Below are 27,788 nucleotides of genomic sequence, written 5' to 3'. Positions count from 1 at the left end.
TCTCTATGGGCTGTTTCTCACACATTTAGGACTTAGGTGACCCCCTCAGGTCATCCTCAGACATCGTCCCCCCACTATATGGCCCAATGACCCCCTCAGGTCATTCTCAGACATCTGTTTTCCCCCCCAGGTGTCACCCTTCTGAACCCACACAGTAAAGAAAAGAAAACACATGCTCATATAGGTATACAGAAGCAATGTTAAATGAATTTTTTCACCACATAATCACTGGGAGGAATGATGAGGTGAGATTTGTAGTCAAATAATTAAAACTCAGATATCACACACCGATATCTGAGTTTGAATTATTCAGAAATATTGATTATTACCTAATTTTTAATGTGTGGACTATATTCCATAGGGTTGCACAAATCCCTCTGCTTAGACAGTGACATCACTATGTTGGATTTACCTTTAGTACAAAGTGTGTGTGTGTGTGTGTGTGTGTGTGTAAAGCTACCTTGAATTATGTTATTAATACAATACCTACTCACAAATAAACATCAAAAACAAAGTCAGCTGCAATGAATTTCTGTGCAAAACAGCTTTTACTACAAATACTTCCACACAAGAACATTGTTATCACACAATAACATTTTGATAGAAAACAAAAATATTTAAAGTAGATAAAATTAGAATAAATAAAATGGAAATGTCTACATACTCTACTACATACTATGGGTTTATTTTTTTCCACTGGAGTACTCACGTGAAGGATGCGTGCACAACTAATAACTAATATCATCTCACAGGTTGGCCTGCGCTGGGTGCGCCCCTCCCCCTATAACTGTTATGTCTCGCGGAGGACACGCATAGGAAAAAAGAACGGCTCCCCTCCAGCCGCGACTCGGCTCCCATCATTCATGTTTATGAGCCGTTCAAAAGAATCGGTTCGTTCGCGAACGTCACAACTCGCGGCCAAAAAGAGCGCCAACCTAGAATGATTTATCGCAATTAATTAATAACTCAGGGTCTTTATTGTGCATTTATCTTACATATGAACACACCAGATCGTGTCTAGTAACGTTACCGGTTTTCTTAAATAAAAAAATATAAACTTAGATTTTTGCAGAGTTCACCTGTTTGTAAAGGTGAAATATGTCTTCTAAGATTCTTCTGACTAATCTACGAACGACCGCAAACTTCTGCAAAACACAGCATTTTCTGCAGAGACCCTGGACTCCTTTCATAGCTTCTCGACAGAGTTGGTAAGAAATCGTAAAAAAATGCGTATTTTATCATTATGATTTATTTGTCAGAAGTTGTCGAACTTTAGTCAAATTGATTTTAATCTTTTGGAATTGTGTCTCCATATTTTTAGAAATTCGAAAACAACTCCAACTATCAAAGTTAAACAACAACTATCCAACACCCTTATTACATAATTGCTGTCCTTTTGAACTTCATCGAAAGATCCTGGAAAAAACGTATCACGGATTCCACAAAAATATTAAGCAGCAATACTGTTTTCAACACTGATAATGTTTCATGTTTCCTGAGCACCAAATCAGCATATTAGAATGGTCTCTGTAGGATAATGTGAAATAGTTAGAGTGAGCATAATATACTTCTTTCCATGTGTCTCTGAGTTTATTTTATAAGTAGCAGCAGAAGAAATGAACTTTTATCTGTGTGCTAATTTCAACTGCGATGCAATTTTAACGCTCAAATCACAAATCATGTTGAAAATATATTTAAAAAAGACCATCTTCTTGGGTCTTTAAAGTGAGAAATAGTGCAGCTGAAATCCCTTACTTCACCTTTTCCTATCATAAACATCAGTGTTTTCAGGATGTTCACAGAACCCACTTCAATACTTGCATACAAGGATGAAAAAAAACTGTTTCTACACTCAAACTCTTCTTTTTGCTCCTCTTTTTTTTTCTCCAGTGCCGTTCATGTGAATAGCCCACCCAGCATCCCAACCCTGACTACCAGTTATGTTCACGGCACCTCCTCCCATTCACTGCTCTCTAGTACTGTGGACCAGTGTCTTCAGCGCTCAGTGGAGCGTCACCCTGACCGTGAAGCTTTGGTTTTTATGCAAGATAACATTCGCAAGACTTTTGCTCAGTTCTACAAAGACGTGAGTGATTTTGCATCCGTTTTGTTTTTTACAAAGGTCTGATTAGAGAAGTGAATCCTATAAGACTGGAAATACTTTCCACGGTGCTTCCCTTTTATACCCCTCGTGGGAGAAAGGTAAAGTACATGCAAAAAGTGTTGGGAATGAGAAACCTTGGCCAATTCCTAAAATAATTACAAAAGAAAATCCACACATTCTTAAGCAGCACTTTATTAATCAGACCTAAATTAGTTTTAACCACATATTCCATGTGAAATCCAGTACTTGCAGAAACATGGTGTTAAAAGAGCAATACATACCCATTTTTATCTATTTATTTTGTGTTGAGAGGGTGTTCTGTTATGTGCATGAAGCAGAATGAAAGCCAATGGAGCAATCACTGACATGATAACATGAAATGGTCAAATGTTATTTGTGGCTATTCATGACCTATCTTAAAGTCTGTGTAAAGACAATTGGGAGAATCGTTTCTAAACACATTCTAAATGTTAGAAATTTATTACTGAAAACACATTACAAAGACTGTGAACCATGTATTTACTGAATTGTGGAGTTAGACTGATAAACAGTGTTTCACTTTTTTTGTGTTCATGGATTTTTTGGGCGGGGCTGAAAAAATGTCTCTGACACTCCAGAGTCACTAAGCATTGCCCCTCCTCTAACACTATAATAAGCCAACGATACTTTTATACAATACCAAGGGTCTGATATTATTGATTTTATAAAGTGCAAATCTGCAAGATTGGGTTGACATCCTGTCATCTCACTTAATGAACATTTGCTGTATTGTCAAAAATCCAACTTACATTTGAATGTCTTCAGGGCCGGTGTAAAAATGTGGTAGTATAATGATTTCAGGTGGAACAGACTGCCGCAGGTCTACTGGCTGTTGGACTGAAGAGGGGCGATCGCTTGGGGATGTGGGGACCGAACATCTATGAGTGGGTACTTATGCAGTTTGCCACAGCTAAGGCAGGGATCATTTTGGTGAGTGCTTTTGACTTTTGTGAAATTTGGTTTATCTGAGTATTACTGAGTATTATCAACAGCTGATGTCTAACCTGTTCAAGTTTGCTGTGATTTTACAGGTTTCGGTGAACCCGGCTTATCAATTGCAAGAGGTGGAATTTGCACTCAGAAAGGTAATTTACTGTTTATACATGCAGTGAAGAACAACAAACAGCGGAATGTCCAAACTTACAGGAATGTTTGGGGTTTATTTTCACTAAAACAGTGTTTGTTTTAAATGAAAGCCTGTTTAACTGTTAAAGGGGTTGTAGGATGCGATTTTCAAGATTTCCTTTCTCTTTGGAGTGCTATAAGCTCTTGGTGCATAAAGAAGATCTGTAAAGTTACAAAGACTAAGGTCTCAGATCCAAAGAGATATTCTTTATTAAAGTTAAGACTCGTCCAAGCCTCTCTAAAATGGCTCGTTCTAACACGCCCCCACGTTTACATCCTTGTGTGGGAAGATTTACATAACACTGCCCAAAGTTCACGCAAAAAAAGATGAGGTAACTTTTATTCTCTCTGTTGCTGCTGGTGCCATGTCGTGGAGACACAGTTTTTTTCATTGCAAAACTACTTTGTTTGTCCTTCCAAAAGAGGACACCACTGGAAATCAGTGGTTAAGTTGTATTCACAACACTGTTCCAGAACAGTTCAACACAAATATTCAGATTCACTGTGCAACGCATTTTACGGAGGATGAGGACAATTAACAAATTTTGTGAGGAGCACACACAGATAATCAACGCTTGTCTCTTTTTATAAATTGGGATGGTTCCATATTTGCTAGTATAGTTTAATTCGCATCATTGCCAGCAATCAACATAACATAACAGGCACCTTCCTATTAGAGACCCGCATGATCGCAGGACCCACCGCAGCAGAGTGCAGCGCAATGCAAGTGCAATGCTGGTGTTGGCCTATCTGAAATACATCACTGGAGCTTCGCTGGATTCTGTTCAGTTTGCGTACAGAGCAAAAATGTCTGTGGATGATGCAGTCAACATGAGACTGCATTATATGCTGCAACATCTAAGTAGACCTGGGGTTTAGGCAGGGATCTTTTTTGTACACTTCAGTTCGGCCTTCAATACCATCAAACTGACCCAGCTCTCTGTCAGATCCAATCTGTCAGTGGATCACAAGGTACCTGTCAGGCAGTAGCTAGTGAGGCTTGGTAAACTCACATCCAGGAAACTTACGATCAGCACTGGTGCCCCTCAGGGGTGTGTGTTCTCTCCACTGTTCTTATCCCTGTATACGACCCAATGCACTGCAAAACACCCCTCTGTCAATCTCTGTAAATTTGCAGATGACACTACAATCATCGGCCTCATACACAACGGAGATGAGTCTACTTGCTGACAGCAAGTTAAAGAGCTGGCTGTCTGGTGCAGTCACAACAACCTGTAGTTCAACACACTCAAAACAGTGGAGATGATCATGGACTTCAGGAAAACTACTGTACCCCCCCCCCCCCACCTCCCCCGCAATCCCCCCACTCACCATCATGGACAGCACTGTGCTAGTAGTCATTCAAATTCCTGTCCACCACCATCATTCAGGACTTGAATTGGGACATTCACATAGACTCCATTGCTAAAAGGGCCCAGCAGTGGTTGTACTTCCTTCACCAACTGTGGAAATTCAACCTGCCACAGGAGCTGATGAAACCATTTTACTCGGCCATCATTTAGTCCTTCCTGTTATCATTTAGTCCATAACTGTCTGGTTTGGTTCAGCTACCAAATCAGATGTCAAGAGACTACAACTGACAGTCAGGACTGATGAGGAGATTATTAATTCCCCCTGCCCAACCTCTAAAATCTTTACACCTCCAGAGTGATAAAAAGGGCTAAGAAAATTACTCTGGACCCCTTACATCCAGCCCACTCTTTTTTTGAACTGTTCAACAGCTAGAGTACGTCTACACTGGATGAGATAAAGCACCTGTTGCAAATAAATTGTGCTTTGTGTCAGTACATCATGAATAGTTTGAGGCATCAGTTTACTGTCAGAGGTTTGTCATTCATATCACACCACATCCAGTGTACATACAATTACTGTTTATAATCTGTTTTATTGGCTATAGTTGCAATGTCACACTGTGCCCATCAGGTGTAGACGCAGTGTTAATTAAACTATGTTTAATGTTTAACTAAATATGTGCAACCTTTATCAGGGTTTCCCATACATTGATTTATTTGTGGCTGGCCACCACAGTATCAAAACTGACCGCCACAAATAGATTTTCCAAAATGCTTTGACTTCATTGAATAAACATGAGCACTGCACGTTTCAAAATCAAAAACCGGCACTGGTGTTTTTATATCACTGTATTTGAGAAGGTAACCGACTGTATTTAGAACATTTTCTGATAAAGCAGAAAAAAATTGCCTGATAAAGCAGCGTTTGTGAGCACAGCACTGCTTTACAGCCGTTACCGGAGAAACCTCTATCTCTCCCGCTATTAAAGCGCCTCCTTTAATTAATTTGTATATAAATGTATATATGGGGGTGGGGAAGTGCTACCACAAATACAGTGTAAGGCTGTGGGAAACGCTGTTTATGAATGATTAACGGTTTAATGCTTCTTTTAGGTGCAGTGCAATGCAGTTGTTTGTCCAACACAATTCAAAACCCAAAGGTATGGTGACATGTTAAGGCAGCTTTGTCCAGAGATGGAGGCAACCTCTCCTGGAGGAATCAATAGCTCAAGGTACAGATGATGTAATTAAGAGAAAATATGCATAATCAATATTGAGGTCCAGAGGGTGATGGAGTAATTTTATTTTCAGACTTCCAGACTTACGCACTGTGATCATAACTGACAGTCAGCAGCCCGGAGCTTTCCATCTGAAAGATGTGATGCAGGCAGGAGGCAGCCAACACTATCAACAACTAGAAGACCTGCAGAAGAAACTTAGTTGTGATGATCCCATAAACATTCTGTTTACTTCGGTACTCTGCTTATTGTTCATTTGTATATATGTATATAGACTACTGTGCAAAATTTATATCTGTTGAAGGGGTGGTTGATTGCAGTTTCACTTTTTTAACATTAGTTAGTGTGTAATGTTGCTGTTTTAGCATAAACAATATCTTGAAAGTTGCAACGCTGAAAGTTCAATGCAAACGGATATATGTTTTAAAATTCTGGCAGTTTACTGCCTACAAAACGGCTGGTAAGGGACTACAACAAGCTTCTTCCCAGGTCTTTTACATTACTAACCCCTCTCTGCATCTCTCTCTTTCTCTCTCTCTCTCTCTTTCTCATTCAGATTGTCAGATCAGCTCCAACGAACTGTTCCATTTATACACTTATTTACACAAAGCAATGAGAAGCGTTATACATGGATGCGAGTACGGTTGCTCTGCTGTATTAAAGCTTTAATCAGAATAAAACTGTATATTAAAAGCTAACAGAAGCAGTAGCATTTACAAACAAACAACGGTGTATCTAAAAGTAAGCGACCACAACAAACAAATATACCATTAAGAGTAGTGCTTTCACAGGTTCTGTGCGATCCTTTTAATTAATATTCTCTGCGTCTCAATCAGGCTCAAATTGATAAGCAATATAGAGAAGGTCATTGTTTACAATAAAACTGGAGCACATTCTGAGCTTGAGAGGGGCGGGATGTTCAGATGCGCTCGAGGCAGTTTAGCGGATCACAACACACTGAGCCAGTTGACCAATCTCAGCCCATCGCATATTTTTGAGGGATGGGCTTCATAATAACGGGAAATAATCAAGGCGTTTGTAAGAGAAGGGACAGATCTGTATGGAATAAAGGTAAATTATGTGAAAAATAATGCGTAAAAAAAAACACTTTAGACTGCACCCCATAAACGCAATCAAGCTTAAATTAAAAACAGTCAACCACTCATTTAAAAGCTGAAGTGAGCAATTTCCAATCTACTTGATTCACCAGACGGAAAAACAAAAATTATTATTTTCAAACCGTTTACCTCTAACACTCACTCTATGTAAGCTTATTTCTACTATGGAATAATAAAAGTGACAATTATGACTTTATTGTTTTATTTTGAGAAAAAGTTAAAATAATTACAAGCTTTGAAATCACCTTTACATATTTTCATTCTGTGGCAAAAACAAGCAGACTTTTTTTTTTTTTTTGCTAGTGTTTATCTCACAATGCAGACTTTGCAATTACCTTTTTATTTGTTTATTTTATTTCATGCCGGAAACAAGTTTTCATAGACTCCGTATTCCACTGGTCAGTATAAATGAGACCCTAAACCAACAACATTCAACCCTCTACGGACACCTTGGCAATTGAATCGCCATTGGCTAGTAAATATATTTGTGTGTGTATGTGTATATATGTATATATATCCACTCACTCACTCTCTCTCTTTCTCTCTCTCTCTGTATGTGTGAGAGAAAGTGACAGTGATTTGTGCACCTTCACACTAGAGTTTACGGTACATTAAATACAGGTGCGCTGCGTATCCATTGAGATGAACTGAGAAATATCACACAGATCGCTTGACGGAGAGTGAAAACTCTGAAGCGCTCAATCATAAAGTGTATGCGAGTGAAAATATATCTGTGCTAAACTTATACGTAGCCTCAAACTTGCACACTGGCGAGTAAAATCTAAGAATTTATTAGCCATTGGCTAATATTAGATATATCATTTATTCGCCAGAATGAAGATTTAGTCACATATGCGAGTAATTCACTCGCAGTGTAGAGGGTTGCCATTGGTTGACCTAATGTTGCTGTGTTAGGCTGGTTGGGACAAGCAGAGCAATGTTTTGAGCCTCAGTGTTTACAATTTAGAGAAATTAGTTAAGATTTAATTTTTTACAAACACAGCAAAGTGAATGCAGTAAATGCTACACTATAAAAGTATAATTTAGTTTTGGTCTTTATGATTCTTAGGGAACAACTGGAACGCCCAAAGGAGCCACTCTGTCTCATCACAACATTGTGAACAATGTTTACTTCCTCGGCATGCGTATAGGCTTCAACTGGAAGGTGGGTACAATTCAGTGGAATAAGTGTTTTTCTTTAAAATGTTCTTTGGTCCAGAATCTGCCTGAAAACTGGTTTTAAAATGATGTCTGTTCCTCCAGTTTATAGTTTAGCATACTGATTTTGCTAAAAAATCTTTTGTTTAAATAAATCTCTATACATCTTCCTTTACAGTAGATGAATTGTGTGTTATTTGACCTTATTCTTCTTACAGAATAACGTGCGAATCTGCTTGCCGGTGCCATTGTATCACTGTTTTGGCTCAGTGGGTGGCGGTATGGTCATGGCTGTGCATGGCTCCACAGTGGTTTTCCCATCCACCGGGTATGATGGACATGCCAACCTGGTGGCGATAGAGAAAGAGAAGTATGTTGTCATTACTTATTTTAATTCATTTATTTTAAATAACCCTCTGATGAATTAATTATGAGAGAACATTTTGATGTATTGCGAAAGAGTTGCACATCTGTCCTTTGCAATAGAAGCTATTGCAAAATCTTCCAAAGCTACTTGGTTCTGCTTTCCTCAGCCATATTGAATTTAAGTTGTTGTAAATAAAACACAGGGACATATAAAGGGGACATTCATGTAGAACTTATGTAAGAATCAAATATCATGTAGTGTACATCATGCGTAACTGGAAAACATCTGAGCTGTGTTTATTTAATCCAATTGGCACAAAATTCACTGTTTACCCAGGTGTACATATGTATACGGCACCCCTACAATGTTAATTGACATGCTTAGTCAACCTGACCTGGCCCAGATTGATTTTTCATCAATTGAGGGTGGTAAGTCAATCATTCTTTTCTTAAAATCTACTGTTAAATGGAAGTTGTGATAGACTGCATTAATATTAAAGGTTTTTATGAGCAATCGGAGGGAGTACATCCCTACACTTTCATCAGTATTCTGCTAAGATTCTCTGTTTTGTCAGGTCTTGTTGCGGGGTCTTCTTGTCCACCTGAGGTCATCCGTAAGGTCATCAATGCCACGGGTGCTAAGGAAATGCTGGTAAGTAATTACACATAATAAAACGTTGAAAAAAATCAAGCCGTTTATAATTGTGTGTAAACTGCATGTCGGTATCACTAGAGGGAGACAGAGAATATAATATATAAACATATAATATCATATAAAAGCCACTTATAGACCAGCTCTGTACATGTCTTTTCTGTTCTAAGAAAATATATGTGTCGTCTTTTAATTCCCTCTCCATTCTCGCTTTTAAAATTCCCCTTATATTTGTATGAAAACAGCTTGGTATTTGTACAAATGTTTGGGGTCATATTTTTCAATGTTTTTAAAAGAACATGAAATGTAATTCGTTCCTGTGATGGTAAACAGTCATCAGTGTCACGTTATCCTTCAGAAATCATTCTAATATGCCGAATGTTTTCTTTGCACTCAGGCATACAGGATTCTATAATGATTAAAACTTTCAAAAGAACAGCATTTATTTGAAAAATTATGTTTTTAAGCAATATAGAACTGTACTGTCATGTTTGATCAGTTGGGTTCATCCTGGCTGAATAAATTAAGTTCTTAAAAAATCTTACTGACTCCAAACCTTTTGGAAGGTATTGAATTAATAACTGTTCTCCTTTTAAAAAAGAGCATTGTTAAAGCATAGAAAATTAAAATGTACAGTAGGTGTCATGTATTCACTCTCATGTTGTTCCAAACTGTAGGACTTTCTATCTCTGAGCTGCCTTCCTCCATAAAATGATGCTTTAAAGCCCATAAAAGAACCATACAAGTAGTCCATTTTATTTTTTCTATAACTAAAGTTTTCTTTAGCCATGTAATAGCTTTGTGTGAGGAGAAAACTAAAATTTAGGATGAAGAATATAGTTATTCCTTACAACATTCCACTTTATAAAAAGGAGAGCATCTTGGACATTCTGTTATGAATCACTCATTTTATTTCCCACAAAAGAAAAAAAGTTTTAAGTTTTAAGGATGAGTAAATGATGACAGAATTTTTGGGTGAACTATACCTTTAAGAACCAGATATGGAGAAGGTAGCCAGATCTATTAGAATCTATTACTACTATTGTTTTTCAAAGAACATATTGCACAATTTTAGGGCATGCAGTTTTTATTCTCTAAAGAAACCATTACTATAGTGATGCTTTGTATGTCTTTTATTGAGCATGAGTACATAACAGTAACAAACTGAAAACATTAGACTGGAGAACCTCCATTTGTCTCAATTTCGTAAATACTCTTCTTGTGGCACCACCATCATTTGTGGCATTTCTTAATTTTGATTGGTCAGTCAAAGAATTCTTAATAGCTAATCTGTATATTTATCCTTTCTAGATTTATTGTGTGATAATGACTAGCTGTGTTATTCCTTCCATAGTCTTTACATTATCCCATTTACCATTTTCATGGCTATAAGGAGTCCATGTTTTCCTGGCCTGTGTTGCGTTTGACATTGGTCAGAGATGTAAAGAAGAGGTCAGGTCAGGTCACATCTTGAATGTGTCAGCTTTAGTCACGGTCAAGGCTTGTTCTGTTTTACAAAGCCCAGAAATTCCTTGCAGGATGCTGTGAGATGTTTAAAGCTAGGGATGAACTCACTATATTAAAAGAGGATCCTCATAAAGAGCTCGGTTGTGATTATAACTCTTTGGTTATATGATTTTAAGTGCTTCTACCCTGGGAGTGTGCTGTGGAAGACCTTAAAATTAGAATCAAAAGAATAGACAAGATTTATTCTATATTGGCCATTTGGTTTACATATATATATATATATATATATATATATATATATATATATATATATATATATATATACATTTCTATTTGTCAAAACAAAACTAAACTAAACATACAATCTTGAGGTGTTTGATGAATTATCTGTGCACAATTTTCTATGTAAATGCTAATCAATGCAAAAATATTAGACCAATTCTCATTTATGGAGAAGAGTCCTGATTTTTACTGTGGTGTAGAAACTAGTTCTGTGATGATGTTAGATTTATCACCAGGTTTTTTAATTCGCAAACGCATTACAATAACAATGAACACTGAGAGTTTGAACCATGGTTTGCGGTGTACATGTTTGTGAAAACTCTCTTTGCAAACTCACACAGTTGCTCCTTCAGGGTGTTTGTCAATGTCTCTGAACACATATTTATAAAATAACATTTATTCATGTTATTTAGTATGTATTGAGTCAGCGCATCTATATGTCAAACAAAAAATGAGTGAAAGAGGAAATGGACAGTCCCAATGTAGCAGTCTGCATTGCTTTTTCTTTTCTGCACATTGAAGTCCCAACATCTGGACAGGCCTCTTCTCCCTGTCCTCCTGCGGGAACATACAAATAAGATCGCCACGTTCAGTTTTGGACATCTGATGCTCTTCACATAGTGCCAAAGCCAAAATTGAAATCCACAAACAAACCTTAAAAGACAAAAAGACCAGGAGGAACATGAAGGATAGGTTGGAATGACGACATAGACTGTATTTTACCACAAGGCAGTGGCGCGAACCCATATCCTGACAACAATTATAGTATTACAATAAACTCTTTCATGTTGGAAGAGGTAAAAACACTTACGGTTAGCATTAACCTCGTGATTCTCTGTGTGCAAATATGCAACTTCAATTTCTCACAGAAGTTACTGGAAGTAAGCTCATTAATAGAGAGGTACTGTATGACCACCAATGACTAAACTGGTGTCTTGGAACCAAGTTTCTCCACTCCCAAATCAATTGGATTACTATACAAACCTGTGCATAAATAATTTCATAACCATTTACTGTTGTTTATTGCATCCGCAGTGGTCTCAAGAGCAGTGAATCTCATGAGTATCTCCTGATGAAAGGGTCTTTTATAGAGATTATGGGAGAGCAGTGGTTTCTTGCTCCATTCATCACAGAGAACCCTTATTTACAGTACCCTTCTTTCTTCTTCCTAATTTATTTACATTTGCAAATTTCGTGTAAAGAGACTAGTTGTCATACTGAGGTCTGTGATTAATGTCTCATTTTTATGATCATAGCTGGAGCTGTAATTATGTGGTCTCATTTACAAGACCTCTGTGGACCACATAAACCTTATATGTGTCTGGATATTAGACATCCATTTAGGGTGTGAGTCTCGAACCTGGAAGACTTGTAATGTTTAGTAGCTGGTTTTTGTAATTGACTGCTGGTCTCCAGTTTAACTAACAAAATAATTTTCGACATTCACTTTGACATTAATAACCCGTTTAATCCCACCGGTCACAAAAGTGATGCAAAAAAGCTTTTCATTTATAAAGCTCTAAAAACCTTACTGACTGATTTTTAGTGCACTTCCTGCAAATATGGAGAAAATAAAGGGTCTCAATTAAATATGTGCAGTTTCACATTATTAGTGCAAATTGTCACATGACCAGAGCAGCTTATTTCCTGTTCACACCTTGAGAAAGATGATGGCTGCATCAAAGCCCCAAAACTAAAGTCTAGAAAAGTCTCTTGACATAAATATATGATAAAGATTTTTGGTACACGTGATCTAGTATTAATACATGCATTCACATATATTTAGTTTTGTTGAGTGTGGTCACAATAGTGACCAGTGGAATGACCGTGAACTTAGGTATATAATAGAAATCCTTTTGCAGTTGCTAGTGAAAGTGGCAATAAATGCAATAAAGTTGCAATGACAAAATATTGCAGTGAATTAATAATTCAAAAATGTACAATAATGTTGTTGTAATACTAAAGCATTAATATAAACATTTGATGTTATATTTTACAAAAAACAAACCATTTTGAATTGCTATGTTGGTGATTTGTTGTTACATTTTTTTTTAATTTTTATCTCAGTGTTCCTATCAATGTTGCATATGTTTTTCTTTTATGCATTGTAGTAATCCTAGAATGTGATCAAACAGTTTAAAATAGCTGGTCTAAGATATCTAACCATTTTATGACTGCAGTACACACATTATCCCACTAGTCACAACTGTGACCGATCATAAAAAAAACTATTTTTCACATATTTTTCCAAAAACAAAATGAAAAATAATAATCATTGATTATTTCAAAGGGTTACTAATGACACATCATTTGGATATTTTCATGTCTGGGAAAAATTTGTGATTAAACAGGTTACTTTATCACTTTCTTGCAAATACTTTTCATTCATTTTACATTTTATTCATAGTTTTACAATATTAGAATAATATTGTGTTTTAGAACAGTGGGTTTCAACCTTTTGGACTCCAAGTCTCTTTTGTCCAAGACAATATTCAAAGGTCAAGGTCATGTGTTCGATTCACATGAAAAGCAAGAACTGATAAAATGTCTACCTTGAGTGCAATGTAAGCTGCTTTGGATAAAAGCAAAATGCATAAATGTAAATGTAAAGTTTGCAGAGGCTTTTTAGTAGGCCCTGGCATCCTGTTTATGAACCACTGTTCTAGAGATCATTAAGGTTGACATTTATATTTAATGTCATTTGTAATGTTTTCACTTTTAAGGTTTGTATTTAGATTCTAAATTGTGCGAGTGGAATTAACAGGGCTGCTCACCAACTCAAAGCCGTGCTCCCTTCCTGGGCTTCTTTGTCTTTGCCTTGCAGCGTTTGAAAGCAGTGCTGTCTCTTATTTGCTTTCCTTTCTGGCTTCCAGGAGAGGCACAAACTGCATCAGGGTGATGGCGGCTAGTGTCCATCCATCTGTACAAGCAAATCAATTATGAACCATTAAAGCTAATGTCAGCTCTTTCATAAACATGAATTAGGCAAGTAAATAAGTTGGATTTTGATTTCATGTCGACTTGAATGAAACCATGAAGTAAAAATGAAAAGCATAATTTCTTTTTATAGACCACATCAAACTTAAAGCCAGTTATGTTTGAAGTGATGTTTTGTCATCTCTTACTTTTTGAGGTTTGCTAACTGGCAGGTGCAGCTCCAGGGGTTGTTAAACAGAGTGATGTTCTGGAGGGTTTTGAACTCAAGGCTGCTTGGCAGTGATTTTAGCTTGTTGTTCTCAAGGTGCAGAGATCTGAGGGCCGTCACTCCCTCAAAGGCAGCATTGGAGAACTTGATGGGTAGAAATGACAGATACACAATACAGTTGTTTATCATATATACAGTTGATTGCACATTACAACTCACTGCTTTTTAAAGTATTCTAACAGTTAGCTTTCAAAGTCACTCTTAATATCTAAAGGAGACCTGTGGATGCTGGACTGAGGCCTTTTTTTCCACATGAAAGGCCTCTCTCATGCTGTCCTTTTTGCTAGGGCTTATGTAAACCTGTCCGCACCTTCCTTCCAGCCCTCCATCAAACTTCATAAGCGTATGCAGGACTGCTAAAAGCTTCACCCAGGTGTTAGATGTACTAGTCTGCATGGTGTCTGCTTCATAGGAAGACCACGATCGAGGAGCTTAGAAAGATTACACATAGTGTGTGGGTGTGTTATTGAAGCGAAGAAAAGATGCATTTATTAAAGCAACGTTTTGGAAATTTCCACTCAGAAGGCAAGAGACGTGGAGAGTTTGGTAATTTGAGGCGATGGAGGATGGATCAGTTCCAGCATGGAAGGGTTGTTTTCACTTTTTCATCGGCCTGTTCTTCTGCCAGAAATGTCTGAATTGGGCTGAATTGTACATTCAGGTTAGGCATCTACAGCCTAAAATACCTCTCTTCATGGGACACGGAACACCCTGTCACTATTTACCTGTCTGCTAACCCTTGCTGACCTGTTTACATGGTGCACCAAGTGAGAGGAAAAAACTTGGGTCTCAAAATAAGTTTCTTTTTTAAGCAAATAGACCCTAAAATATCCACACGTGAGGGGAGAGTGGTTATTTTTTCCTTTTTCTGTCATACAAACAACACTGACCAACTGCTTGGCGCCGATGCTTGTTGATGTGTTTTTACACATTTGTGTATATAGAAATAATAAAAAAGGATTATTCATTTTAAATATTAATAATAATATAAATAATAAAATAATACTGTATATAATGGGTTTCTTATATAAAGAAAGCTCAATTGGTAGATCAAGCGCAAGGTTGGGGATTCGATTCCCTGGAAACACATGATAGGTAAAAATTGATAGCCTGAATGCACTATAAGTCGCTTTGGATAAAAGCGTCTGCTAAATGCATGAATAAAGGTTTCCTGAGCCTTCAAAATGGTCTCTCAGTTTGATTCACTAGGCTACACAATAATGGGCAAGACTACTGATCTGACAGTTGTCCAGAAGACAATCATTGACACCAATTACAAGGAGGGTAAACCACAAACATTCATTGCCAAAGAAGCCGGCTGTTCACCGAGTGCTGTATCCAAGCATGTTAACAGAAAGTTGAGTGGAAGGAAAAAGTGTGGAAGAAAAAGCTGTACAACCAACCGAGAGAACCACAGTCTTATGAGGATTGTCAAGCAAAGTAGATTCCAAGAATTTGAGTGAATTTCACAAGGAATGAACTGATGCTGGGGTCAAGGCATACAGACGTGTCAAGGAATTTGGCTACAGTTTTTGTATTCCTCTTGTTAAGCCACTCAATCAGAGGTGTCTTACCTGGGCTAGGGAGAAGAAGAACTGGACTGTTGTCCAGTGGTCCTCTTTTCAGATGAGAGTAAGTTTTGTATATCATTTGGAAACTAAGGTGCTAGAGTCTGGAGGAAGGGTGGAGAAGCTCATAGCCCAAGTTGCTTGTAGCCCAGTGTTAAGTTTCCACAGTCTTTGATGATTTGGGGTGCAATGTCATTTTCTGGTGTAGGTCTATTGTGATTTTTGAAAACCAAAGTCACTGCACCCGTTTACCAAAATTTTTTGGAGCACTTCATGCTTCCTTCTGCTGACCAGCTTGATCAGTTTGTGGTGGTGGAGGTGATCAGTTTGTGGCACTGCTGACCAGCTGGTCCATACCACCTCAGCAGTGCCACAAACTGATCACCTCCATGCCATGCCGAATTGAGTCAGTAATTAAAGTGAAAGGAGCTCCTACCAAGTATTGAGAACATGCACAGTAAATGACATACTTTCCAGAAGGCCAACAATTCTCTAAAAATGTTTTGAAAGTTATGACGTATTCTAATTTGTTGAAATAGTAAATTGGTGGGTTTTTGTTAAATGTGAGCCAAAATCATCACAATTAAAAGAACCAAAGACTTAAACTACTTAAGTCTGTGTGCACTGAATTTACTTAATACACGAGTTTCACAATTTGAGTTGAATTACTGAAATAAATGAACTTTTCAATGACATTCTAATTTACTGAGATACACACGCTGTGTACATCATGGGATTTTAAGGGTTATTTCCATGATAGTTTGCACTGGTATCAGTCCATGAAGTAAGTCAGATCAAAGACAAGGAGAAGATAAATTAATCCCTTAAACACTTCCATTAGCCATATAGTGTTCCAGAGGGAAATATCCTGCTGGAATAACACACGTGCATCCTGATATAAAGCACATGTGACCTTTTTAAAGCCTAAAAGTATGAAGGGAATGGATCAGGAGGATCTTATTGAAACAAAATAGGTGAAAGTCTCCAGCACAGATCTGATTTAGCTGGATATCACTGGTGGCTGATATCACTACTCTGGTGGAGTTGCAGTATGTCAGTATGACCAGCTCTAATGGTTTGTAAAGTTTGTGTGCCAATGCTGAGCTTCCCGAAAACCAAATACAAGCATGCATTTATTTCAGCACAACATCAGAGGCCAGCATTATGGGGTGAACATTTAATCAGAGTCTTGATTCTCATGTCTTATTCTACATTTTTAGTGTTTAATCCACAAAAACACTGCTACAGTGTGTCACAGACTCACCTTCTCCAGACTCATGTCATTTAGATGGAGCTTCTCCATATAGCGGCCAAAGCTCCGGAAAGCGTGGTCAGGGATGACGCTGAGAGGGTTTTTGGACAGGTTGAGTTCCTCCACCACTCGCAGCTTGCTCATAGCCAGGAGAGGGTATGTGGACAGCTTGTTGTGGTCCAGAGTTAGAATGGCCAGGTTCTCCACTTCATCAAAAGAACCTTGCTGTATGGAGCTCAACTCGTTGCCACTCATGTAAAGCCATCGGAGATCACTAGTACCATTGAAAGTACCAGCCTGCAGCTCTCCAAGCTTGTTGTTGTTGAGCTGCAGGATAAAGAGGTTGATCATGGGAGAAAAGATGCCCTTCGGAAGACTTGTAATTTGGTTACCATCCAAGTAGAGATAGGTCAGTTCGGTTAGGTCCTCAAAAGCACCTGGCTTGATAGTGCTGATCTCATTGTTAGACAAGTAGAGGTAGATGAGTTTCTTCAGTCCTTTGAATGCCTGACTGGAGATCTCTCGGATCTGACAGTGCTGTAGGTGCAGAGAAACTAGCCCCTTCATCTCACTGAAGCCCCCGGTTGGCAGATTTCCCAGGTTGTTGCGTTGCATGTTTAGAAGACGGGTGGCCTCAGATATGGGGGGGATCTTCTTCAGTCCAACGTTGTCACAGATAACATGTTGCAGGTCCCCATGGCAGTGGCACTGGCTTGGGCATTGAGTTGGTGCACCAAACACAAGGGGGACGCAAACCTGTAGACACAATAGCACCAGTGGAAAGCTGAAACTGTACATGATGACACTGTATGCTGTATGGCTGTTGGTCTTCTTTGTTCTTTGGTCAACTCTTGCAGCAGGAACATATACATTCAGCAAAAGTGGTCCACACAACCTCAGAGTAAAGAGAGGGAGTGTGTGAGAGCTGGAGTTGAGCTCGAGAGAGAGAGAGAGAGAGAGAGAGAGAGAGAGAGGGTGTGAGTCAGAGGAAAGGAGGGAAGAAAGCTGAAGAAATGGGTGTTTATAATAATTTCTGTGTTTTTATTGAGAGTTCTGCTCTTAATGTTACATAGCCATTGCAGAATATGCAAGATAGTTATATAAAAATACAAAAGAATTTAAGTTGAAGTAGTGCTTATAATATAGTTCTGCTAATAACTTTACGTAGCCATTGCAGAAGCTGCGAGATAGTTGTAAAAAATACATGTGAAATATATTTTATTGCTTATAATACAGTTCTGCTATTAACATTAAATAGCAATGCAGAATCCCCAAGATATTTATTCAAATTAATTTAAAATATTTATGTATTTAAGTAATGCTTATAATATAGTTCTGCTCTTAACTGTGTAGCCATTGCAGAATTTGTAAGATATTTATAAAAAAAAAAAAAAAAAAAAAAAATGTAAATGTTTATTTATTTATTGTTTATAATACAGTTTGCACACTTCACTTCATATTTATATACACATACACTTATTTATCTAACACACATACTTAGTGTACACTTAGATTTTGCACATAATATACCTGTACATATATAACTGCTTTTTGTAATATACCTGCCTACAATTGTCAGTTTGTATATTGTCATTCCTTACCTACTTTTTATTCTTTTATTATGTGTTTTATGTTCTGTCGCTGTCATTCTGTTGTACTGTGGAGCTTCTATCATGAAAACAAATTCCTTGTGTGTGTAAACATACCTGGCAATAAAGCTCATTCTGATTCTGATTCTGATAATTCACTAATATTACCTTCCACTCAAGAACCACAACGACTAGATCTTGAAAATCATTAAAAAAAGATCAGACTCATACAATTCTTTCGTTCTATTTTTTTAATCCTTCATATGTAGATGCATTGAAATTTTTCTGTCGGTTTCACCAATTTCCACAAATCTGATATGTGAGATGTTTCTATGTGAGATCTATTCTATAGGTTCTGATTGTTTCTATTTTAAGGAAAAATCTTTTTTGTCTTTGCACCTTTAAAATACATGAAAGGATCTCATTACATGTTCAGTACAAACAAGTTCAGAGGTGTGAAATGTGATTGTATTTTTATTTTTAGTCTCTCGTTTCATAGGCTAATTTGTGCACAGCCAAATCTCATGAGGTTAAGGTGAGACTGTGTGTCGTGCCAGACATTCCCATTGTTTTTAGTCAGCAGAAGGAGGAAAGGCAGCCACTCCTGTGTGGTGGGCCGTTTTATAACATATAATCACCAGCAGATGTTTGGCGGTATCACATCACATCACAATGGAAATGGAGGTTTTACTTTTGTCTACAGTGGAGCATTTCATGGAGTAGATAGGTGCATTGCTCTGCATAAATGTGTTCTTTAATTTCAATTATGTCCAGTATTAAAGAAAAAAACGTAAAAGAAAATAAAGTGTACTGTGGAATCACCTAGTATTTTTTTCCACATGCTTCAGTAAACTTCATCACAGTGGCCAACTGAGGTTGGATTATGTATAACGATTGTCATATCCTTGTTCCTTTTTGGTTCAAAGACCTGATAGTCCTCAGATCTGTTTATGAGTGCCTGAGGTTTGTTTCTCAGGTTAAGCGGAATCTAGTGTTTGCTTAACAAATTTAACATTTTATCGGCAAAGTGTAGCCCATCTCTTGGTATTTTCAAGTCCACATTCACACTAGATTGTGCAAATGCTGCTCAGCAAGTAGCTGGTGTTTGGCTAGTAGTAGGTTTCGTGGTGAGCAAAGTTTAATATCTGATATTTGACACTGAAATCATGGTTATTAAAGATGATGCATACCGTTTTTTATTTACTTATTGAGTTCAAATGCTCATGACTCACTTAAAATGTTCCAAACAAACATTATAAATGTCTGGCACATCACACAGTCTCACCTCAACAGCTGGCAGCACTTGTAATTCAGTTTGGTAAGCATAAATTGACATCCTGTGCCATGATGAGGTTATGTCTCTGTGAAGGCACTGTGATGAATTGTTTCCAGTGCACATTATCTACTTCGATTTTTAGAAGATTTGTTTTAGCCTGAAGCGATAATGTAAAGCGAGAGAACAACAGCTGGTGTGCCAGTTCTCAGGTGCGCGCCACATACCTCACCTGCCTCCCAGGCCTGGCCCATTCAGCTGATTCAGCTGTCTGCTTGCCATTAGGCTAGTTTGCGATTTTTTTTTTAGCAAAAGGCCTTTACCACATTCGGCTGTGCAAAACGAGTAATATAAGCACACTGAATGAAATTCAGTTTAATTGCATAGAAATCAGAGGTTAGTTCCACAAAACCTAACATATACAGTGGAATCCAAAATTTTGGGTTGTAAAATACATTTTAATCATGAATTTTTTTTTTAAAATGAAGACATTTTATGATATTTCAGATTCTGTACTTTTTAAAGGTAAAATTTGTTTTATCAAGCAAGGTGAGGGGTGGGGGGATTTAAATGTATCAATTTAATATAATTATTTACACTTGATTTATATTACTTTATCAATTCAGTATCATTATAATAAATTATGATAATAAAATATATTTTTTAATAAAAACAATATAATGTAATTTATTCATATAAAAGTACATTCTGTTTTAAAAATCCTAAACTGAAGTATTTTATTAAAAGAAACATTTTATATAAATGATCAATTCAGTATGATTTATTTTAAATATAAATTAAACCTAATATAACAAATGAATAAAATATAATAAAATAAATCATATGAAACATTTATGTATTATAAAATATTAACAATATATTACACTTTTAATGCTACTTTGAAGCATTTTCATTAGTGTTATCAGAAATATTTAATATGAAATGATCAATTCAATATTTTTATTATAAATTTTTTTAAACCTAACAAATTAGTAAAACATAATAATAAAATACATTATAAAAATATATATATATATGTATATATATATATATATATATATATATATATATATATGTGTGTGTGTGTGTGTGAGTGTGTGTGTGTGTGTTTCACAAATGCTGAATAGAAGCATTTTCATTAGTGTTATTTTTACCCTAGTGTAGGTTTTAGACATTCTACCAAAATGATGAATTAGGCACTAAGTTGAAAGTTTGTTTGTGCTATCTGGTGAAGAGCTGCAATCTCGTTTCAGATTTTGTATGGCACAACTGAAAACAGCCCTGGGACATTCTGTGGCTTTCCGTTTGACAGCATGGGGCGAAAGACAGAGACTGCTGGATGTATTTGTCCCCACACTGAGGTTCATTTTGTACACATTACTAGATAAAGATGTTCTGCGTATTTATAGTTGTAGCACACTGAAAGGTTGTTTGTCCATTAGGCAAAAGTAGTGAACCCTACTACAGGAGAGATCGTACCTCTGGGTGCTCAAGGAGAGCTGATGATCAGGGGATACTGTGTGATGCTGGAATACTGGAAAGATGATGAAAAGACCAAGGAGAGCATCACAAAAGACCGCTGGTACAAGACTGGGTAAGTGCATTGGAATTTTCCCCTCTCTTACTAGATATAAACATTGTTAATATTCAGGATTTGTTCCAAACAGTCCTCAATGACAACAAGTCTGTTCTGTGATCTTATACAGAGACATTGCCAGTTTGGATGGGTACGGGTACTGCAAAATAGGAGGACGCATCAAGGACTTAGTTATCCGAGGAGGAGAAAATATCTACCCTGCTGAAATCGAACAGTTTCTGCACACACACCCTAAAATTCAAGAAGTACAGGTAAACGATGTTAACCAGAGACATTTGTGTACCCTTAGCACTTGATAATTCTCATAAACTATTCCTTTAACCTCCAATTCATGTTAAAAAAAGAAATATGATCTACACTACACTGCAAAAATGATTATCTAATAGTATCTGATCATACAACAAAATAAAAGATATTAATACTTGTTTTCAGAAGAAGACAAAATCCAAAATCCATTTTTGCAGTGTATAAAAGCATGTTCTCTCTATGTTTTCCAAAAAGGTGATTGGAGTGAAGGATGAGAGAATGGGGGAGGAAGTTTGTGCTTGCATTAGGCTCAAGACTGGTCAGGAATGCACTGCAGAAGAGATCAAGGCCTACTGCAAAGGAAAGGTCAGAATATCTGTGTCAAACAGGGTTATTTGAGTAAACTAAAACCATAAAAAAACATTGTCCTTACTTTCACTTTCATTAAGTTTACCTTGACTTACTAAAATAACTAAAACTGATGTAAAAATTCATAAATATTATAAAATAAACTAACACAAATGACAAAAACATTTAAAAAAATTCTACAAGCTTGACTAAATATATATGTATATATTAATAAAAGCTAGACTAGTATCTCAGAGATACTTAAATAACAATGGTGTCATTGGTTCACCAGCACATGTACAGCATGCAGCTGCCATTTAAATACTACTTTTGTTTTTCGCAGATTTCTCATTACAAGGTGCCACGCTATGTGACATTTGTTCAGGGATATCCTCTGACTGTCACAGGCAAGGTAAGTGATATGAGACAGTATGATTCTGATGATTCGTTTAGTCCAGAGGAAGTCATGTTCTGAATGAATCTCTCTTTACTTTGTCACCATTCCTCACTCTATCTCTGTTGGGTACATCATGTTACATTCAAAGAAAATGTTCAAATGGTGTTTTCTTGGGTGGATTCACATTAGTTTCTAGACAGAAGAAATTCAAGCAATTTCCCCGTCTGCATGAAACCCACTGAAGTGGTTTCAGACATTCGAGGTCTAGTGTGACACCTTTGCTTTTAAAGGCTTGTGGTTTGCCATGGACAGATTGAACGCTTCAAAAGCACTACTACGACTGTTTCTTTTCTTCATCTCTCTCAGATCCAGAAGTACACACTGCGTGAGCAGATGGAAAAACAGCTTGGACTGTGATCGCTAAAGCACCTGTGGTATTTTTTTTTTACATTTACAAGCAGGATATCGACCTCTGGACTTTTTGAGTTACTCGAATTTCATTGTTTAACAAACCATGTTTAGCATTAAATGTTATGTTTTATAGATTGTTGATTATACCCTGTTATGTTACCTACTGTTTCTAAAAAGCTACCGGGGGCATTTCTTTTCTTAATAATTTTTATTTTGTTCTTAATTGTATTTGAGGCCAAGTAATTCATATGAACGAGTTATAATCATAGGAAATTGGTATCCAAAATATGCATGGTTACACTTAGCCTTTTAGGTAGATGAGTTTATATGTTCACTAAAATGTTCCTTTGAATTACACTCTTGTAAAAAATGACAAGAACACTTTGTTTTTTTACTTTGAGCGACATTAAATGTTAATGATCTTGTTTGGTTTCTGTGCACATCTGCTCCTTATTCAATCTGAAGTACATTGTACTTTAAGTACAAGTTCATATTCTTGAAATATCCGAAAATAAGGTATTTAAGGCACAATTCTAGTCTTTTTGTTGGCTTTGAGGTACTTTCCCTCATTGTGATCTCAGGTGTGCCATGTCCATGTTCATTTAGGCCTCGGTGCTTTCCTGCTTGGCTTGTGATGTGAATTTTTTTTTGCTGGTATTGAGACCATATGGTTTGGAAAGAGGAGAGAGGTCGTCTCTTTCAGCATTCTAATGGGTCTGCTGGAAAGTAACGGCTACTTTGCTTTGGACTAACACATAGTTTCGTGTGGATCGTTTAGGGTGAGACTTTAAACCAAAGTGCTGGACAAAACCCCAGACATTCTTTGAAAATTTCCCAGCAGCTAAAAATGAAATCCTTCATTCACTGCATGCTTCTCAAGGTCATTATGGGATGCTTTCGCTTGCCTGTGTAATATATTTCATAAAATGAACATTGATTTAAGGCATCATTGCTTCCAGTAAATGGATCACTAAATTTGGAATCTATCGTGAGTTAAAGTCTTAAATATGTTAAGAGTCTCCCCCATGTGTCCATTGGTAGAATAACAATATCAGCATCTGTTATTTCTTTTCATAATTGCTTGTATTCAGAGGAAAGCCTATTTTTGAATGCAATTACTATAACTATACATTGAGGTTAGTATAATCAATTTGTCAAAAAACATCAATGTTGAAGACGATGACAAAAATTTAGTATAAATACAAATACAGGTTCTGGTCATATAATTAGAATATCATCAAAAAGTTGATTTATTTCACTAATTCCATTCAAAAAGTGAAACTTGTATATTATATTCATTCATTACACACAGATATATTTCAAATATATTTTTATATATTTCAAATGTTTATTCATTTTAATTTTGATGATTATAACTGACAACTAACTAACTTGTTTATCATACTGATTTAAATAAGATAATCTTGTACCATATTGATATAAAAATGCAAGGAAAAAGAAAATGTATTAAATTTTTTGTTATTAGCATAATGAAGGACACTAAACATTACATTACTTCAAGGTCAAAAAGAGGAATAGGGGAGAATCAATACATTGAATAATTAATAGCTATTTTGTGAATAATATGTAATAAAAAATAACTAGCCTGATTACGAGTATTATTTTAATTACAATTTACTATTTTTGAAACCTGATTACGTAACGTTAGCTCTGCCTAAATGACAGTATTACAAGAAAGTTTGTTATGCTGTTTTATTATACGGTTTAAAACAAAAAGTTTGAGATGCTGATGTAACAAACTAATTGACAACATTAACAGCGATAAAGAAGAGATGGGGCAGACGCAAAAAAACACAGTAAACTTTGGCGCTCTAGCGGTTAATAAACAGAACGGCACGCATTCCGCAGAAGAAAATACTAACCGGAGCTACTTTCTCCAAGTTTATGTCTATGACGATCCACGCAGGTATGTGTTACCCCGCACCGGTGATGACCCGATAGGCTACAATAGTCCAAAAAGAATAACTTATTATAAATTTACCGTGGTGATTTGGGATAAGACAAAAGGGAAGTTTGGTAGATTAATTTATGCTAATTTATACTCGCTCATTATATAAATTTTGCAAATTTTGAGTACAGAAAAAGTTTAGTGTTGGTTTAAAACCCCTTACTAGTAACCCCCCTTTTTCGGCATTGAGACCGAAATTACATACCCAAAATAAAAAGGTTTCTGCTCATGATTCTTTCTGACTAGATACATAATCAACCTTTGTTCACAAAGCTGACACTTTAAAGTTTACTGTTCAGGAATCAGAATCACTCAGACTGTTATGATAATAGAGATATATAAGCTCAAACATAAAAATAAAAATATAAAAAACATATGTTTTAAATGTATTTAAAAAAATGTTGATGTAGGAAATGAGTTTGAAAACACAGTGTAGCTAAGGCCACAAGTCTTCCAAAACTTCATAAAAAATTTCACCTTCTTTTATCATTATTCTTTTGTTTTTATTCCACCTTTATTAGCCTTGATTGTGGTTTTTCAGGCTTTACAAAGCAACAAAGCAACAAAGCATTATGAAGAAGAAAAGCACCTGCTATTAGTAGCATTGGTGCTAACGTTAGCATCAAGCTACATCTGACAATTTATGAAATTATTAGTACACTTTTACTCAAAACTCACTTTAAACCCCGATCGAGTGTTTATAATAACTTCCTTTAGCGATCAGGGGTGGAATTTGGTCGTTTACTGTTGTAAAAATATGTTATTTGTAGCCTTTTTCATCGCTGAACAAGTTAGCATTTCCGATGTACATTTTCGATTTTTTTAAATAAAAACGCCCCAGATCTCAAGAAATTCTCATACCAAGCTTTACTATCGTAATCGCGGGTTTATTATTCGGATATTTTGTGTGTACAGAGGTGTTTCAGTGTTGTTTTGGCCAGATAACTACCAGGAAGTGTGCAGGAAGCATGTGCACGATGGGGCGGTGTCCATATATGACACTCTCAGATTGACATTGGGAAGGCCCAATCGGAGTCTGAGTGACACACAGCACGAGCTGACGGCACAGCAAACACATACACAGATCGCTGGGAGAGGCTGTTTATCATCTGATCGAGTAAATCCGTGGAAAATGAATAGAAATGACGATTCTGTCTGAAGAAATATGAAGTAAACATCAGTAAATATATCCATATATCTCCGCAGATATGCATCTTTGGTCTAAAAATCCTTATTGACGCTGTTCAGTGAGTCTATGTGAACACAAATAAACCGAGTGGTGAATTTCTATTCAAAATGTGGCATAATACGGATTTATTATTTTGCACTCCTGACATAAATCACTACTTGGGAAGAATAACGATGACGAAGGACCTTCTTGCTTCTGTTATAAACTTTGAATTTCATATCTACAGAAGCTTTCTTGTCTGCGGATTGTAAATCCTGATACATTTCACTGAAGCTTATGGAGTCAATTTAACGGCGTATATATACACACAAAAAAAGAAAATAAAGTTAAACGAAAATTAAAGTATTGAGGAAAATGTGCTTTCTGCAAACAAAAATTAAGAATTGCAAAACATAAATGAAACTGTGCGAAAGCAATGATTTTGCAATACATATTTCCATGGTCATATCTATTAATTTATTTGCAATGCTGCTTTTATTTTGAGTGCTTTTACATTTTCCCTTTGCACTTCACTTTTCTCAGGGTAGCAGGGTTTCACATTTTTTTGAAGCACCCCTGGGCGCCGCCATTGGCTAGCGGACCCCCACCTGCTGTTAGCATTCCATTGACTCCCATTTATTTTGGCGTCACTTTGACAGCAAATAACTTTACATCTGAGGCGTTTAAAGACTCCATTTGTCCATTGATTATTTTTAAAGAAACACGAAAAGGCTCCATTACCTTGTATCTTACGTTATGTTCCCTTAGAAACAGTTTTTGTAAAAAATAGGCTAACGATTGCATCATAACCAGCGACTCTCTGTCGCAGAGTAGAGAAATTACTGTATGGACAGGAGGAGAGGCTCGCAGACAATCTTTTACTGTCTATGAGGGAATCGGGGGGACATGGAGGCATGAAGTCAAGGGAGATAATTAATCAGAATACTTACCAAAGTTTGCTGCTGTTCATGCTCACCTTCTCTGGAAGATTCGGTGGGTGATTCAAATTTATCTTACCACAGCGATTAGAAGACTTACATGTTGCTCACGTGACATCTACGTAATCAAGCTCAGTTTGAGTCTGCGCAGTACGCCCGACCCCCAGGAAGTGCTTGCTTCTAATTTAATTCATTTTTCTCCGTTGAATCCAATGGGGTCACTGTGTCCATTTTCTTCTATGACTTTTCTGCACGTCTCTCTTTGTGGCACTGTTTTGACGTGGGGGCGGAGTCCGGGGACGGGGGTGTGTACAACATGCCTCCCTGGCTGGAAGTGACGTCATCGCCCCGAGACGCAGCTTAATGATCCAGGTCCTGTCATGATGAGCTGAGACTTTCGAGTGGATCGTTTTTTTTTTATTAAATAGCATTAAAACATTCATGTTTTCGTTTAATTTACTTTATTAACAAATGTATGTATATTAGCAGTGTTTTCTCAAGTTAAAGAAGTTGTTAACATGAACATCTGTTGTTTATTTCTCTCAATGTGCACACTTTTATAGCATTAAAGTGTGTATTGTTTCATTTGGTTAACTGCAAATGTTTGTTTAAAATCTCTTAACTTCTGGGAGGACGCCAGTGCACAGAAGCGTTCTTTACTCACATTCGTTCAGAGTTACTGCTAGTTTTAATGTAAAATAATGCAATACACTTCATAAACTATAACTTCATCATTATCACATTATCACACATCTTTAAAGAGGTATGATGTTGTGTATTGATGTGACGTCATCAACGTGCTTACGGTACACACACAAGGGGAATAAAGATAAAGATGGAGACCGCTGAATCTGGTCAGTGTGTGTGGTTGAATCCGAAATAACCAGTAAGGTTACGACATTGGCGACGAGGATGTTGCAACGAGGACTCACTCGGTAGTTAAATCTGAAAGTGAGTTAGACACG

At 36.8% G+C, this 27,788-nt stretch overlaps 2 protein-coding genes across 2 annotated transcripts; one reads left to right on the top strand and one right to left on the bottom strand.

Annotated features, from left to right (window-relative positions):
• The first annotated feature begins 918 nt into the window (after positions 1–918).
• LOC128025297 (medium-chain acyl-CoA ligase ACSF2, mitochondrial-like) lies at positions 919–23,158 on the top strand. Its single transcript, XM_052611511.1, has 16 exons — positions 919–1,208; positions 1,891–2,086; positions 2,945–3,073; positions 3,175–3,228; positions 5,695–5,813; positions 5,893–6,055; positions 8,007–8,102; positions 8,314–8,465; positions 8,799–8,890; positions 9,037–9,113; positions 21,003–21,110; positions 21,192–21,343; positions 21,456–21,597; positions 21,848–21,958; positions 22,284–22,352; positions 22,704–23,158. Exons 1-16 carry the CDS (start codon positions 1,099–1,101, stop codon positions 22,752–22,754), a joined length of 1,821 nt encoding a protein of 606 aa, XP_052467471.1. The 5' UTR covers positions 919–1,098; the 3' UTR covers positions 22,755–23,158.
• Positions 10,232–17,788, bottom strand: chad (chondroadherin). Its single transcript, XM_052611512.1, has 4 exons — positions 16,900–17,788; positions 13,988–14,151; positions 13,637–13,782; positions 10,232–11,420 (listed from the first exon to the last, which is right to left on the bottom strand). The coding sequence occupies exons 1-3, from the start codon at positions 17,683–17,685 to the stop codon at positions 13,641–13,643; spliced, it is 1,092 nt and encodes a 363-aa protein (XP_052467472.1). The 5' UTR covers positions 17,686–17,788; the 3' UTR covers positions 10,232–11,420; positions 13,637–13,640.
• Positions 23,159–27,788: the final 4,630 nt, after the last annotated feature.

Source organism: Carassius gibelio, chromosome A12 (genome assembly GCF_023724105.1).
Source record: "Carassius gibelio isolate Cgi1373 ecotype wild population from Czech Republic chromosome A12, carGib1.2-hapl.c, whole genome shotgun sequence".
Taxonomy (NCBI): Eukaryota; Metazoa; Chordata; class Actinopteri; order Cypriniformes; family Cyprinidae; genus Carassius; species Carassius gibelio.
Note: the sequence above shows the minus strand (reverse complement) of the source record. Positions and strands in the feature narration are given on the sequence as shown.